Source organism: Meleagris gallopavo, chromosome 2 (assembly GCF_000146605.3).
Source record: "Meleagris gallopavo isolate NT-WF06-2002-E0010 breed Aviagen turkey brand Nicholas breeding stock chromosome 2, Turkey_5.1, whole genome shotgun sequence".
NCBI lineage: Eukaryota > Metazoa > Chordata > Aves > Galliformes > Phasianidae > Meleagris > Meleagris gallopavo.
In genome coordinates, this window is record NC_015012.2 from 6,976,062 (window position 1) to 6,992,853 (window position 16,792).

Here is a 16,792-nt window from a genome sequence, read left to right on the forward strand (position 1 = left end):
TAACTACAGTCCTGCCAGTTGACACCTTGGGAATGCTCCTGTATTTCTCCACAAACCCAACATTATGTTGATTTTTAAACTGACAGTGCTTGTTACAGGAGGAGGAAGTTGATGCCATTTGGGATGTATTGCCTTATTTCAGGGAATCTGAACGAACCATGCACCCAACCCACTCAAACTCATGCGTTCCTCCAAAATGCTGAGGCTCTTCCCTCAGCCTCACCTGGGTACTCATCACCCAGCATCTTGGCTTTCTCAGGCTGAGTCTCTCCTTTCACGGTAGTAAAGTTCTTTGAAGTTCTTGGCTTGCCATTTGTCTGAGAATCCTGATAGATGATGGTGGAGCCTGAGATCTGCATAAGCCAGAAATAACACACTGAAGTGTGTAGGGCTTTTAAACTGGAAGAAATTAATGTGCAGTGTTTTTTGGAGGTTGGTTTGTGTTCTGTTATTTTTACCCTTCTGTTTCACTCTTTCTTTACACCCCTTTTAAACTTATATATGATAGTCCATTTGGTCCTCCTTGCCCAGAAAGCATTTATTACAACTCTCCTGTAAACGCTTTTCCCCAACCACAGCAATAGATTTTTAGGGTTTGGTTTTTCACTCTTGTTTTAAAGAGAAAGCACATTTGCTCTTTTTATTTCCTAAGGTAGTTATTAAAATCTTTGCAGTCCTCCCCCTCTCCCACACATGGATGAATAAACTTGACTGCGTGCGGCAGAATTTTCAGAAGCATCTGCATGATTGAGTCATTTAAGCAGTCATTTACGCATCTCTGAAAATCCCAGCCGCTGCCTCCAGTCCTTGCTGCAAGGTCCTGCCTCTCCTTGAAGATGTTGCAGTGTGTTCGACCGCTGCGGTCCAGGATTGGAAATGGCTTTGCAGATCACTGCTGCAGCTCAGGCAGCAGTATACCCTTCTGCCCCTTCTTTATGGCAGCCCAGCCATCGTTCTGAAGCGTGGATTGCGTCTTTAAAAACAGGGCTCTGCCATCTGATAACTCTGCTGTGCTTCAGACCCATAGCGATGAGAGAAATAAATACAGCCCTCTGTTCTGAGAGCCCTACCTAAGGGAGCAGAAAGCTGAGGTCTGTGGAAGTAAATGTCACTGACTATGGGGGAAAAACGCTAATTTCTGAACTGAAATCTCCATTTAGAAGTTTAACAATATGTAGTTGTGTTTCTTTAATTCCTGATCCTCAGTAGAGCCCATAAATGTTTTCCATATGTTAGCAAATAAATTTCTCCTGTCTTGTACGTTATAAATCGTCTTCTCAAGAGATGCAATCTGAGTAAGACTAGCCATCCGCTCCGTCCCTGCTGGGGGAAGCATTGTCTTTGCAGCGGGCTGAGATTGTTCTGTTTGTCTTCATCCATCCAGCCTGCGTCTTCAGACTTCTTTAATTAACATTCACTTTGCAAATACCATTTAATAAGGATCAAATAATTCTCTAATTCCTTGGCCACAGAATTTGCTGTATAATTGAGTTCTTCTGCAGATTTTTTCCTTAATCTACACTTTTACTTTCAATTACAGATAATAATCCCACATGACCATGAAATGAAAAATGTGAAGTGAGTCCAAGGAAAGAAAGGTCAATGTCTTCCAGAGTCTGCAGGGTCCCTGAAACAGTCTCTTTTTAGTAAGCCATCCAAAAAACCAGAGATGTTCATTCTGAAACCCTATGGCCAGTGTAACTGAATTGCTGCTCATGTGTTTTTCAGATAAATGGGCAGCACTGTGCCTGCTTTAGTACTAAAGACAAGACTCCCACTGGCAGGAAGAACGATGGCTCCTGTGTCCTCTCTGCTTTAGGAACCTAAAAATGACTGCAGTCCTTTTTTGGCCTAACAGGAATGAGAGGAAAAAAAAAACAAAAACACAAAGAAAACCAACCTTGCTAAGTTTCACAATCATGTTACAATAATAGCTGTTTCCTGCAATTAACAGTAATTTTAGAAATCCTCGTCTTTGTTAAAAGTGAGACATTCCGAGTTTTTTTGCAGATGGTGAAGATGTGATCTAGAAAAGCATGGCTGAGCTACAGGCTTTGGTTCATTGACATCTAGACTCAATCCACTGCTTCTCTTGCAGATTTCCAGGATCCTGGCTAAAAGCTTGCTTGCCTTCTTTCTCCAGAAGCAGAACAGGCAGATGCTCTCTTCCTTCACTCAGGGGACGTGGACACACCTTGCTGCTACCAAGTCTACCCGTTGTTTACCCTCCTGTGGATAGCTGGCGTCCTGCTGCTAGGATCCATACCCACAGTCTCCAGACTCAGATTTCCCCCACAAAGCCGTGTCTTCAGGGTAATCCCACACCCCTCACACCCCTTTCTCAACACAGAGATGTTCCCCCGTTGCTCAGGGATGCAGGAGCCAGGAAGCTTGTCCCACAGCTTGGATGCTGCTGGCGTTCATTGCTGGGACAGACGCGATGCTGGCGGTACGGGTTGTGGCAGATGTTAACGTTACAGCCCTCCTCGCATCTCTTCTGGTTTCATAATTAAAAAAACAGATTTCTCCCTGCTGCCTTTCCATGAAACCTTTTCCCTACTTTCATCTCCCATGTGGGCCTCAAGTGTGTTACAGCCTCACTATTAAAATTTATAAGATTTATGTTAGTTAGATAAACACTAAATCTAACTTTTCTTGCTGGCTTAGCCGTTTCATATTCAGATGGTTCTTTTAAAGAATGACTGCAGCTCATTTTCTTTAAAGTACATACATAGAGACCCAGCCCAGTTACTTTGGATGGCTATACTTGTGCATTTTTCAGTTCTCTATGAGGCTGGAGCATCCCTCATCCTACCCTTCCACGGAAAATGATGTTGCTGAGCGTGGAGAAGCACTGAATTGCAAGATTTATTTCATTCATGAATTGCACTTGGGATGAAGAAGCAGCAAGAGCTTGCAATTTTTGCAATTTCCTTTTTTCTTAAGCTGAGATACAGTAACATCAAGGAAAAGCTGCTTTTGGAAGAGCAGAGCTCTGGATGGTACTGGTGAGGTGCAGTGCTTAGGTTGTCACTGCAAGCAAAGCAGCATTGATTGCTCCATAAGACCAAGGACTGGGGACCCATCACAACAGTAATGTCAGGTAGCATTACCTGTGGTATTCTTGCTTAGCAGAGCCCAGATGACAGAAGGGTTCGGTGCTCCTAGCCACATCCTCTGGACTTGGAGCTGGTGTTGTAAAGCACAGCTATTCCAATTGAGATTAAAAAATACATAGAATCATTGAATTACAAAGTTTGGAGAAGACCGCTAAGGTCATCAAGTCCAACCATCAGTACATCCCCACCATGCCCACTAAGCCATGTCCTTCAGTGCCATGTCTGCCCTTTTCTTGAAAAATTCTAGGGATGGTGACTCCACCATTTCCCAGGGCAGCTGTTCCAATGGATTACCACTCATTCTGAGAAAAAAAGTGTTTCCTAATATCCAACCTCAGCCTCCCCTGGCGCAACTTAAAGCCATTCTTTCTCATCCTGTCACTGTTAACCTGGGAGAAGGGGCTGACCTCCACCTCACCACAACATTTTTTCCCCCTCTTTTCCTCAGGTTGACTTTGTCTGGATGAGTTTATGTTGGTCAATGGGAGCAGTAACATTCAAAGAGGTTGTCAGTAGGGAGAATCAAGTGGGAAGTTTTTCTCTGGCTGGCAGGACTTTATAGCTGTGTGCTTTCCCCTTCAGATCCTCCAGTTTCTTTTAAGTGATACTGGAAATTAACCCATTTGTTTCTAATTATTATACAAATACAAGCAAGTTCTGCTTACTACAATGATCGGATACCATTGTCCCTGAGACACAGATGTCACCTGGATGGGCAGCTGCTGTTTTCTTCAGTCATTCAAAGCCACAGGAGTGATGACTGCCTACCTCATGGAAGTTGTCAAGATACACCGCACATAAAAATCTGTTTATTCTTACGTATCTTGTAGGTTCACAGTATGTAAATGAGGAGCTTAGGTGAGCTGATGGGAGAGATAAGCAGTGGATAGGTTTGAAGCTTTGCATCCTTTGAAAGAAGGGAAGGGAGGCAGAGGACTTCTCAGTTCCTGCATTGCCTTGTATTTTTTGCCTTACTTCGTGCTTTCAGGTCAATCTCTAAGGGGTAAAGCATTCTGAGACCAGAAATATGCAGTTCAGTGCAATTCTCAAATGCACTGAGTCTTTAAAACAATTTTTCTCTCCTTTTTTCTGTCTTTCTCTGCTCTTTTTCTCAACTCGCATCAGGCTGGTTGTTTTCCCCCACAGTCTACAGGCTCCCAGGTCCCTTGCAAGGTGACCTGTTGCAAGGTGACCTGTTGCTCCAGCAGTTCTGGCTGGAGGAAGCAGTCCCTTCAGTGAATTATGGCCTGCTCACAGCCCCTGCTATTTGGGGTGTGTGCGTGAAGACTGGCAAACAGCATCCGTTGTTCAGCAGCAGATTATTAAGCAGATAATATCTGCGTCGCACTCCCTTGAGCCTTGCTGTCCTGTAGTTCTCTGTGTAGCTAATTAGAGTGGTGATGTGGAAGTGTCAAACTGCTTTGCTGAGGGTAAGCAATTCCTCTTGTCGCAATCCTTGTTCTAAGTTCTGTTTTTATGCTGTGTTTTCTGGCTCCATCCCATTCCCGTGTACAAACACAGTTGGTTCTGCAGTGGGATTGGGATATATCCTGCAGGAAACTGAAATCTGATCTTCTGCTACAATGGAAGTTTCTTTGTAGCTGCATCCTGCCAGAACTTGTGTTACAGTTTGTGCACCAGTTGGGAATCCTTGTGTTCAACTTGCTCCTTTTCCCTTGCTCCAGTGATGCAGAGGAGATTTTTGTTTCTTTCTGTTTTTAGCACTCTATTCTTCTTTTCCCCATGCTTAATGATGATGGGGTGGCATTGTTAAGCGTGCCAGCTCTTTCAGTATTATCCTCACTTTAATTCTTGTGTTGTACAGAACCAGTCTTGCGTTCAATTAAGTGATCTCCCAGCTTCCAAAAGCCTGTTTCCTTGTAACATACAGTCCTTGGAGGCTTCTGGTCAGGAAGGGTATCAGCAACCTGCCTGTAGGATTTGTTGTCTGAAGGTGAATGGAGCGGTGCGCTGCCAGCTGTAGTTTGTAGCTAATGAGTTCTTGCTCTGAGCGTATTGCAGCACCGCTTTGCACTTGCATTCAGCTAGCTGAGTGTTTGTCTTCCAAAAAAATAATTTGGCTTGGCGTGGTAATATACTGCAGCTGTATGATGAGTTGAAGTGTGAAGCTGTTTATGAGCACGTTCCTTTTCAATTCTCCCAAGAAGTGAAGGAGAAGTGTGCAGGCTGCTGTGCCATCCAGAAGGGCAGCGAGTGTGTTGAGATTTGACCTTTGGGGACAGGAGCACACAAACAGCCCAACCTGCACCACATCTGGGCCACGTGTGTTTCCCTTTGGTGCTGTGCAGTGTTCAGGGTGAAGCAGACAATGGAAAGATTTTGCAGCACTTTACAAAATGAGTCTGTGGCCTCTGATTTTGGCCTTGCTTTTTGTTCAGCTTTGGTTCCCCAGGCATTTCTTCAGCACTGTGTAGGGGGGCATAGGTGTGGGACTCAATTCGAAGCAAGAAGCCCAAAGGAAGCACGTTTGGTTCCCCAAAACTTGAGTGTCATACCCAAAACCACTGCCAGGGAGTGCAGCTCCAGCCGGCTGCAGCAAAGCTGGCAGAGCAGTGTGAGGCCCCTCCTGTTTGCCAGCACAGGGAAGTGACCCCAGAACTGTTCCTATAAAAGAAAATTAATCGTTTTCCAGTGGTTTAGCTCCTGCAGGGCCAGAGAAGTTCTTGGCTTCTTATGCAGCAATAAGACCTCCAGCACCCTGCTCGTGTCAATCCTGCACTGCCAATGGATGTGTGATGCTCTGCAAAGCAGCTGGTGGAAAACAGTCACACAACTCCCCATGAACACCTAGTGGCAGTCCCCACACTTTGCTTTGCTTCTCCGGGCACTTCTGTACTGGTGGCTGCATGGGGCTGATGGAGATCTCAGCACCACTCTCTGGGAGAGGGGCTGTGATTTCCACACACTGTGTTTTGAACACAGGCAGATTGGGTTGGAATCCCATTGTCTCATGTAATGGGTATGGGCAAAAAATAAAGAAAAGAGAAAAAAATAAATCAGCGTGGAGAGTTCAGGCCACTTGGAGCATGCACCCAAGTTTTGCTAAGTCTAACCATAATTTGGTTTTGTCCTCTGATTTTTTTTTTATTTTTATTTTTTTAATTTTCTTGGATAGCTTGCAAAGAGGAAGGAGGAGTTTGGGAAAGCTAAACGATGCAATGTGCTCTCACATGAGGCTCCAAGAATGATTGTTCCTTTAAAGCAACAGTCTGCCCCTTTTAAAAAAATATCAAAGAAAATCCTCCAGTTGACCAAAATCCTGCAGCACGATGCTGCCCAGACCCCGACGTTTGTGCTGGTTTTAACTGAGAATGCAAAAACTCATTGTGGAGCTCTGCCCAGCACAGAGATGCATTATAAACAACTGCATCTAAATAGCTGTGTTCCCTCCCCTCACCTGCCTAATGTATTTTGCCAAGGGTCTGCTTTCCCTGCGTCTTGTAAATATTTTATGAAAATTAAATCAGAAGTGATTACAGCGGGCAGTTCATCTGTCTCTGGTTCCGTCTGCAAGAAGAGAGGGAAGGCAGAAGTCAGTAAGTGCCACTGCGTTTTTAAGCAGAGCCTGACATTTTTACAATGCATGTGAAGAGGGTGTTCTTAAAGTTTGCATCAGCTGTTGGGTTCTATTTTAGTGATAGATTCCAGCTAAAATAACGTGGATGCTCAGAACTGTGTGAATAAATGACCCCTAACTGACTTCTTAAAATATCATATCAGTCTGCTGTGGGAAGTCTGCATTCAACTGTTTTTCCTCTCTGTTTGCATCCAAGTGTATTATACAGGAGCAGTGTGCCTATGAACTTGGAGGCTGCAGCGTTTCATCTGTACATAGCAAAGATGTGAATGATGGACTAGAGGCTCCAATTCTTGCAGCTAATCTCGTTTTCGTCAGCATCTCTCCATTCCCCAGCCTTATTTTTTTCCCCTGCCTGGGAGTTTCTGCACGGAGGAGCTGGAACTCAGTGCTGAGTTATGTGGAGCCATCTGTTCCTGGCTGCCCCTAGAGCTGCACAGGCTCTCGCCATCCTCTGTGTGTGTTGCTCAACACCTGCCAGCCGAGCTTTGTTCCTTTATTTCCTAACATCCACATCAGTCTTCTGAAGGAAACCTTTTCGGCAGTGCTGGTTGTGATAAGTTCCCTCTTAGCACCTGAAAAAGGGGAGCCAGTGCTTCTCTAATTAATGGCAGCCATGCTGACAGCAAGCATGTCAAAAACTGAAAACTTCAGGGAGAAGCTGGGACCTGCACAGTAATGTACCAAGGCAGTGATCTGCTCTGTCCAGGTCTACATCCTGCTGTGAGACAGGGCTGCCTTGGTTTGAGCTTTTCCCTTCAGAGTACCCAATGCAAAGACATGACAAGGTACATCAGCCCAGTGGTGGAGTAAGGGCAAGGTGAGAGATTCCATACGAGAAGGAGATGTCCTGTGGATGCTGTGTGGCTGCAGTCCTCCCTGAGCTTCCGCAGGCTTTCAAATGCCCTCCTTTGCAGAGCTGTGTCTGGTGCCTCATATCACTGGCGAGCAGCTAAATGCAAAAATCTCTCCGAGGTTTCCCCCACAGCACATCTGATTGCTTGATGTATCGTTTTAGCCGTGTCTGATTCTCATGTGTTCACTTCAAGCCTTGCAGCGAGCTGCTAAGCCACATCTGTGGAGCATTGCCGAGCGATGCCAAGACCGGCTTTAGCACAAGCTTAACAGAGATGATCTCGTGCACAGAGTCCTTGTAAATGCTCCTCCAAGTTTTGCTGACTTAAGGCAGCACAGCCACCGGGATGTTTCTGGCACCGAGCGCCATAACCATGAAAGCTAAAAAAAAAAAAATTAAAAAAAGAATAAAGGTAGTAGTAGAGCGCCTGCCCTAAATACACAGGGCACATCCAGTGAGTGGAAAACATGAAATCTTTTTCTAACTCTTTTGAATAGGGAGCAGTAGGCGTTGAGATGGGATCTGAGAGTTTTGATCTTCCCCTCTCTGTGACGCTCAGAAGTGCTGTGTCTCTTCAGGCTTACGAATGAAAGCTAGAGGAAAAGAATTGGTCTTGCAAGATTAGGCTGAAGGAATTCTGAGAGACCATATTTTATCTTAATCTCTTTAGAAAGGTGGAAGTTTCTTTACTGTGTGTCCAAAATAGCTCTCAGACTTCCTCTTTGCAAAGTTCATAAACAGCGGAGGCTCTGCAGATAAACCTCAGCTTCAAGCACAGATCCGTAGCATTGGCTCTCTTTACCACCCCACGGACTTTTATCATTTTTCCTTTCCGTAGTGATAGTGCAGCTGTGTTTTCCCTTTTTCCAGTGAATGAGGAGGGCTGTGCACACTTGTGCTGGGGCTCCCGAGCAATTGTACATGGGCAGAGCAGGCAGACAGCAGGCTGCTTCCCTGTTTTCCAGGCTCATCTTCAAGCTGTGATTTGGTGACCAAGTGGGGCTTCTTTTCCTGGGGATGATGTGAGACAGCAAGTGGCTCCCCTTCAGCATGCACAGGCTTCTCACAATGAAAGCAGGAGCAGCTGTGGGGAGGTTATGCTGCTGAATTGTCTGCCTTGGTGAAGATGAGACCCACCACGTTCTGTGTTTCCACGTGGGCTGCATTGAGAACCCTTCAGGTGGGGATGATTCAGCAAGCAGACCTGCTGCAGAGCAGCGTGTGCGATAGAGAACAGGTTAGCTCACAGACAACTCATGCTTTAGAAAGGCCAGGCTGGCACAGTTCAGAGCCATTATTTGCAAAACGACATGTTCAACGTTGTGATGCTTCTATTTCCCCATCACCTTCTGCATCTCATGTAGCTGTAAAAATCCTAGCGAAACAACAAACCGTCTTGTTTGACCAGCAATTATTCTTGACAGCAAACTTGCTGTAGCTGGCTGAGAGCATTTGTGGAAAGCTGCAAGCAGCAGCTCCCATAAATTCCCTCAGGCAACTGATTTCTGACGAGCTGCTTCATAATTTGGAGATGAACCGTTCTTTTTTCCTGGTCACCCTGGATATTGCACTGTATGAAGCAAAACTGTTCCGTGAGGCCCTTGGAGGCAAGGTGATCCATCCAGATCAGTAGCTGGGAAAGGGGAAAGCTTCTTTTTATTTCTCATCATTTTTTATGATCGATACTTATCTCAGAATATTACTTAGGCACCTGATTAGCCGGCTGTTCTTGTGTAACAAATCCATTTAAATGAGAAGTAAACTGCAGTAAATTATTAACATAATCTTCTGCACTAATGACTAGGTTTTTTAAATTGAATGAGTCACTTCTTAAATTATGAGAGGGAAACAGGGACCGGGGACACTTTTTTTTTTCGTTTTAATGATTACAGTACAACCATTTGCAGTGTTTTTTTCTCAAAGAAGCCGTATCACACATGCAGTACGTGTGCTCGCTCAGATACGTTCAGCTCACTTGCAAAAGGAAATGTGTATTGTGGGTTTTATAAAATCACTATTATGGCCATGATTAATGATTTTGTTATCCGAGCAGCAAAACCACAAGACTTTGCAGCCGCCATAGCAATCACAAAACTCCAGTATGTGCCGCACAGAATTTGCTAATTGAGCATCGAGGGCATGTTGAAACGGCGTTTCTTTGTGGACTCGCTGTTCCAACTGCTTTAGGTTTGGGTTCATTCCTCTTCTGTGACTGCTGGGCATGTTTTCAGTAGTTTTTTCTCTCTCTTTCAAAAAACAGTGGAGCCAGATTGGTTTCAACAGGCTTTAGAGGAAGACAGTGTTTGTCTTAGAAACCAATGGTTTGGATATGCTTTTCCATCAGTGAAATAGCCTGACTCTAGAGACTGTGTGCTTTTTAGATTTATTCCTGTAAGCAAGTGTGTTATATTTGGGTGACCTGCAGTAAACCTCTGATGTCTTCCCCTTTGTCATCTTCCCCAAAATTTTCACTGCTGTGGTGGTAGCAGAAAATCCTAGCCAACACAGTTGTGTTGTATGGGTCAGGAATTGTTTCCTGCTTCCATCACGGGTGAAGTTCTTTCCCTTGAGGTTGAGTCTGACTTTTAACAGTCACCACCAAGTTCTGATTCAGTTGCAGTTGAGTAGTAGAGGGAGCACCACAGCTTTCGGGGCTTGAGCATCATACCTTTGATTCTTGGTCAGTTACTTTCTTCTAAGAGCTTCTGTATGGCTTCTTGAACCGCATTATGGGATTTATCTGAAGTCCTTGCTTCTGTTTGAACCTTATCTGAGCACGTTCCAGTGGGTGGCTTGTGTTCTCTTCCAAAGGATACAAGAATAATAATCACTTCCTACTCCCCTTCCACACGGGAGTCATGATTCTATAGACTTCTTCCTTCCCATCTTCACATTTCCTTCCATAATCTCTTTTCTGGGGTGGAGAGAGCCAACCTTACTAGTTAGCCAGTATTCAGAAACCATGCCTCTGATTGTCCTGAGGATTGCCATGGGAGCTTTGCCATGCTGGAAATACCCTTACGAAGATTTCAGTGCTGGCGCTTGTATTTTTTTTTAATCTGCTGATGAGCTCTCTGTCGTGGAGCTGTTTGTTTTAACCCTGAGACCTCTTTTCTCAGCAGCGATAGTTATTTTAGAGTACATCATTGTACATGGCAGATCAAGATGTTCCCATCAGATTGCATATTAGTGGTAATTAGAGTTTGTTGTTGTTGTTGTTTAACATCTGGTCCTCTAGCATTATAAGATTCTTAAGCAAGTTTTCAGGGTCAGCTTTCATTTTTACTCCTCTGAATAACTTCACTGTCATGAGAAGGTTTTATCATCGTGCTGCAACCCTGCAACCAGTTGCTTTCAGCCTTGTCAACCTGGAGGCAGGGCAAACTTTTTTATGGAAGAGTGAGCAGAGAATTAGACTTGGATATCTTACTTTCTACCTTTCTTGGTGCTCAGAGCAAGTGTTTGCATTGGCACACTGCCCCTCAAATCTGAGGACATTGAACGTGGAAATGAAGCAATTTTTAATATGGTTAAAGCAGAGGCCTGAACCGCAGCCTCTTTGGTATGCTGCAAACAGGTTTTGTAGCCATGTTGACACATGTGAAGGAGAGGCTCAGTTGCCCTACTGGCTCTGAAGGAGATGAAGGCGTGGAGCAAAGGGTAGATAAGGATCCAGCATGATAAAAATCGCTCCAGCCTTTCTTCCAGTTGCCTCTTGCAGAAATACAGCTTTCCTCGTGGAGCCGTGTGTGCATTCAGCAAACAGCACACTTTGTGTTGGCTGGTTATAGCCCCCAGCTGTCTCTCTAAGATTATCCAGCATTATATCCAGTTTGGGACTTCTTTCCATCTAGCAGAGCAAGAGGGTTACAGGCCAATGTATGCCTCCTACTCCAGATGAGTGAGTTTCCCAGGCTTCTTTCTGTTCACCATGAGCGCCCACAATGTAGTTGGAGCATACTCACGAAGGCTTGTCCCAGCAGGGCTCGGCTGCATTTCCACTGAAGGTGAAGGGTCCTGCTGGCACGGCACCATGCTGAATCCTTCTTCCTTTTTGGCTCATGACAGCCAAAGTTTAACTTTGAGAGCATGCTACAGGGCAAAACTGCCTGCAGTACGGGCTATTTGCCTTTCTGTTCTAACAAGCTGAAGTTGAAGGTCTGCATCCAGGTCTGCACCACATGCAGTGCTGCAGAAAAGTACTTGTAGGAGGGGGCTGTTATAACTGAATCCTAACTCTTCAAAGGTTTTCAAAATAGCCTGGAAGCTTGATGTTATTTTGAAGAACTTGCTGTAGAAGCTGCTAATTTTGTCTTGAAGTGTCCCCAGAAAGTGCTAGATATAGTAGGGCTTGAAGTTACAGGCACAAAACTTAGCTTAAACCCCAAGTGTGAAGTGCCTGCATCTAGTCAGAGATGATGACTGGGATGATGAAACCACTGAGAAAAAAAAACTGAATGTCAGTGCAGTTGCACTTTATAGGTGTTAGTGTTATTAGTATAACTTGAGGCTTGTTCTGATTCTAAATACTTGATTTTAAAATAATTTGGGAAAAAAAACGCAACAATCTGACATGAATTAAAAGTAGGTTCACAAAGGGTGGGTCAGCCGTTCAAAACTCATCCTGCTTGTTTTACTTCTCAGATAACACAGTCTGACTTCACATCACGCTGCAAACAGATCTGTGTATTTGCTTTCAACAAAATAAGGTGGCAGTTCAGTGCTGTACGAGTCAAAGTGGGTCGACTAAGTGTTGTAATGCTTTAAGGTGTGTTCAAGTTTGGGCAGCGTCTTGCAAAGCGTTGTTTTGAGAATAAACAAATAGCCACAGTGACTGTTCTTCTTGGATTAAGAGACGTGTTTAGTACGATTCATTGAAAAATAATATTTAGAGAGTGCATTCTTGACCAAGAGAGAAGGTTTTTCAGGAAAAACCAGTCTTCTGTCATTGCTGATATAACCACCTTCCCCTGTTGAGTTTGTGTCTCCACCTAATGTTGTGGCAAATGGAAACCTCTCCGTTGGGCTTGCCTTAGCTGCAGCATGGGTTGCTAGTTGAAGGGGGTTGGAGATTTTTCTTTGTTTGTGGCACCAGTATTTTTGGAAAATGTAGTGTTACAGCATTTCTGTCAGTTGTACCCATGGGCGAAAGGAGCCATCAAGGAGATGTTCATTTAACAGCTGTCCTTTGATATTTGTGGTAATGTGAAAAAGTGTAACAATCAGTGAAAGTAATTAATGGGCCTGAATGTCTGGATATCGGAGAGAAAATACAAAGGTTGCATCCAAAAGTAATGCCTCCTCTTTTGTTCACTGTCTGTCTTGATGCATGTCAGAGGCAGATGTTGATGAGAAGACAGGGCTGTGAAGAGGGGATGGCTAAGACTGGGTTATCCTGCTGTGCATTTCTGCAGGAAGATAAATAAATATGTTAAGAAGCTGCACGTATTGGCAACAGCATGTTACTACACAGTGTTTCACCCTTTCATAATCATTGCTGTGGAGCAGTGCAATTAACTAACCTAAAGAAAGTGAGCACAGTGAGGTAGCAATTATAAAAATACAAGTAACGTTCATTGTACATTAAAGATTAGCTACAAAAGGAGAAGAAAAGCCCTAAAACTTTTATGGGAAAGCTGAGTATTTAAGTTGCCTGCAATGAACTGGAATTCACCGTTTGGAGAAGAATGCTGAAAGAAGTTTTTTGACTCCTGAAGGCTTAAAAAAAAAACAACAATTTCTGCAGTCCTGAGTGCACGTCAGGACATAAATGACAGCCTCATTTGAAGGAGTTTAAATATGTGCTTCAGAGGTAGCTTCCAGTGTGAACATTCACCACTGTGCAGTGCCTAGTGCAACAAATAATGTGCCAACTGCATATGAGTGGTGTTAGTGAATATGTCACTGGTGGGCTATGGTATACTTAATTTTTCCATGTGTGGCAACGCGTTTTATGGCCTGGCAACAAACCTGCTTCTTTCAAGAGTTTTATGTGAAACCTATGGAAGCTGCCTGCCGTCAGGTGTTGCCAATCTCGCAGGTGTGTGCGAAGTCAGTGAGCAGCAAAACATCTCTTTTAAGACTGCGTGCTGTAACGATTGGATTACAAGTATTACAAGCTTTTTCCTCTTTCCATTTCTTACAGAATGCAACCGATAGCTCCTCCAATTCCTCTCAGAAAAGGGAACAGCCTGTGCGAACTCTGGCTTCTCCAGCATCCTGCGAAAATCGAAGAATTTGCACTCGTGGGCACCTTCATGACCATTACAGCTCTGACCACTACCATCTAGAACAAGTAAGGCACTTTTCACTGTTAGGACACAAGGGGCTGTCTCAATCATAGTTAGATAAGTCCACACAGCATATGGTTCCCCCCACCACCAAAAACACTCAGAAAATCCCCACTCCTTTCTCCTCCTCTGCCAGCGTTAGTTTTAAGTGGCATCTAATTATTAAAATAAATATATGTTTACACTGATTTTAAAACGTTAGATCTTTCCAGTACTTAAAAGGAGCTCATAATCAGGAGGGAGAATGACTTTTTACATGGCCTGATAGTGATAGGACAAGGGGGAATCAATATAAACAAAAAAAAGGGAGATTTAAATTAGGGGAAGATCTTTTTGTCAGAGGGTGGTGAGGTGCTGGCACATATTGCCCAGAGAAGCTGTGGATGCCCCTAGATCCCTGGAGGTGTTCAAGGCCAGGTCGGATGGGGCCTTGAGCAGCCTGAGCCGGTGAGGGGCAGCCCTACCCTCAGCAGGTGGGTTGGAACTAGATGATCTTTAAGGTTCCTTCCAACCAAGCCATTCCATAATTCTGTGATTCTATGTACAAACAGCTTATTCATCTTTTCTCCCTCTTTATCTCCATGCCTACTTCTACAGTCAGTACCACGATCCTACCGGCACGTCAACTTTCCAGATGACGATGAGGAAATAGTGCGCATCAATCCTCGGGAAAAGATTTGGATGACTGGATATGAGGACTATCGCCATGCCCCAGCACGAGGAAAGAACTTTGATCCTGATGACGTGGACTCCTACGTACGTTTTGCCAAAAGCGAGTCCTCAAAACACGAGTACACTTATCCTTACGTAGACAACTCAGACTTTGACCTGGGTGAAGATATCAAGGGTGCTGTGATAAAGACTCAACCTGTCAAATTCAAGCCCAGACGGAAGGAAGATGGTGAGAGGTCACGGTGCGTGTACTGCAGGGACATGTTCAATCATGAGGAGAACAAACGGGGTCAATGCCAGGATGCTCCTGACCGCATCAAGACTTGCATCCATCGAGTGAGCTGTATGTGGTGTGCAGACACTATGCTCTATCACTGTATGTCCGATCCGGAAGGAGACTTTACAGATCCTTGTTCGTGTGACACCAGTGATGAAATGTTTTGCCTCCGGTGGATGGCCCTTATCGCCTTGTCTTTCATTGCTCCATGTATGTGCTGTTACTTGCCGCTTCGGGCTTGTTACCACTGTGGGGTCATGTGCAGGTGCTGTGGTGGAAAACACAAAGCTGCTGGATGACTACAAATGAGTTCGGTGTGTTATGTTTTTCCTGTAGTTCGGGGAACACATTGGTTTTGGAGCATTGAGATCACTTATTTTGATGCAGCCACTGTGCCCAGCAGCATCCAGAAACCACCAGTTTGGATCATTTTACGTTTGATCGTCTGGGGCTCACACTGCATTGATTTGCTCATCAAGTGTTCTAACTAACTAACGTACAGCATAGACTTTTGTATTATTAATCTGTAATCAAACAGACTGTCTTGTACATGTTTATATTATTTTTTTCAGTTAAAACGAGTTTAAGAACTGCTTTAAATGGTGGTGGATTGTAGAACATCTCCAGGTTGTGTCCGTCTTGCCTCTGCTCGCACGGTACCATCAGTGTGTTAGCAAGTTTTGGCATTTCTCTAAGCAGGGTGGTGTAGTGAACGAGATCTCACTTGGAAGATATTTTAACTTGCTGTCAAGTTATCGTGTGTATGGAAGGTGTGCTAGTAACAAACTTGTACCACAACACAGTATTTCTGTCACTGGTTTTCTTTTGTTTTGGTTTTTCTGTTCTGTTTTCCAAAGCCAAAATAGCCATGTAAGCTGCAGTTTCTCTTCCAGAGTCCATCGTCATTTCCTTCAGCAAACATCTTAAATTATTTCTCTGTTCTTAAAGCTCTATGAACGGAAAGCAAAGCTCAGTTACCATAGTCACATAATCATTGAGAATCTGGTAGTTCTCCTTACCTGTAATCATTTCAGACCACTACTTGAAAGGGAAACTTTACATTTTAGTGTTTTCTTTTTTCCCTAAATAACTTCGGAAAAATAAAACTCTGTTTTCAGAGTTCTGCCCAAAAGAAGGGAACTTTTTCTTTAGACAGCCATGTAATGATTTGAGTATAAAACACTACAGTTCCAGATGAGGAAAATTGTTGTTATGCAAAGAATTATTAACAATGCAATGTCAAAAGCACTATTGTAATCCATGGCAATTCTGGGGAAATGCTGCATTAAGTGGTGGATTATATGGAAAATAGTATTTGTTTATTTTTTCTGTATAATATGTGAGCACGAGAACACGTGCGTTCACGGTAGAAACTACATTTAGCAGTCTAAACAGGTATTGAAAATCAAAAGCCAGGATGTTAACCACCACTTTCATTTCCTGACCTACGGTTCTGATTCTCCGGATGCTTACAGATGTCCAATGTAATGCATATGCAACCAGCATTTGTGTAATTCTTTGTATAGGATTAATCACAGGAGTCTTTGCAGGAGCCAGACCGAAGCGTCTCCCTCACTTTCCCCTCCCTAGTTCACCACCCAGATTTATCAAGTGGATGCATAAGGTGCATACAGCAGGATAAAATTACTTTAATTTTTTTTAAATGTCATGTTGTCTTGTGTACAAGGCTTGTAATTAGCTGGAAAAAAAGAGTATTTTTCTAATATATTACAGGAATAGCCAAATAATTTTTATTAAAAAAAAAAATGATTTAGCGCAGTGAGCTCTAACTAGCATAGTACAATCTGAATACTTTGAGGCAGCTAGGGATTGGCTTGTCAAAGCTGGCACTGCTGTTCCTGCCATAATTTCTTTCTGCAGTAAATTGCCAGTGAGCGCATGTCCTTTCCCTCCCTCTATTGCACATTGACATCAGTCTTAAAAGAGAGGATTTTTTTTTCTTTTTTTCTTTTTTTCTTT

The 16,792-nt window shown here is 43.8% G+C and overlaps 1 protein-coding gene across 1 annotated transcript in view; it reads left to right on the top strand.

The window, feature by feature from the left end:
- The window catches only part of SPRED2 (sprouty related EVH1 domain containing 2), a 29,712-nt gene extending 13,101 nt beyond the window's left edge, over positions 1-16,611 (top strand). Inside the window, exons 5-6 of the mRNA XM_003203690.4 lie at positions 13,719-13,868; positions 14,461-16,611. Coding sequence (XP_003203738.1) covers positions 13,719-13,868; positions 14,461-15,111 — 801 coding nt within the window. The 3' untranslated portion in view covers positions 15,112-16,611. The remainder of the gene's footprint in view (positions 1-13,718; positions 13,869-14,460) is intronic.
- Positions 16,612-16,792: the final 181 nt, after the last annotated feature.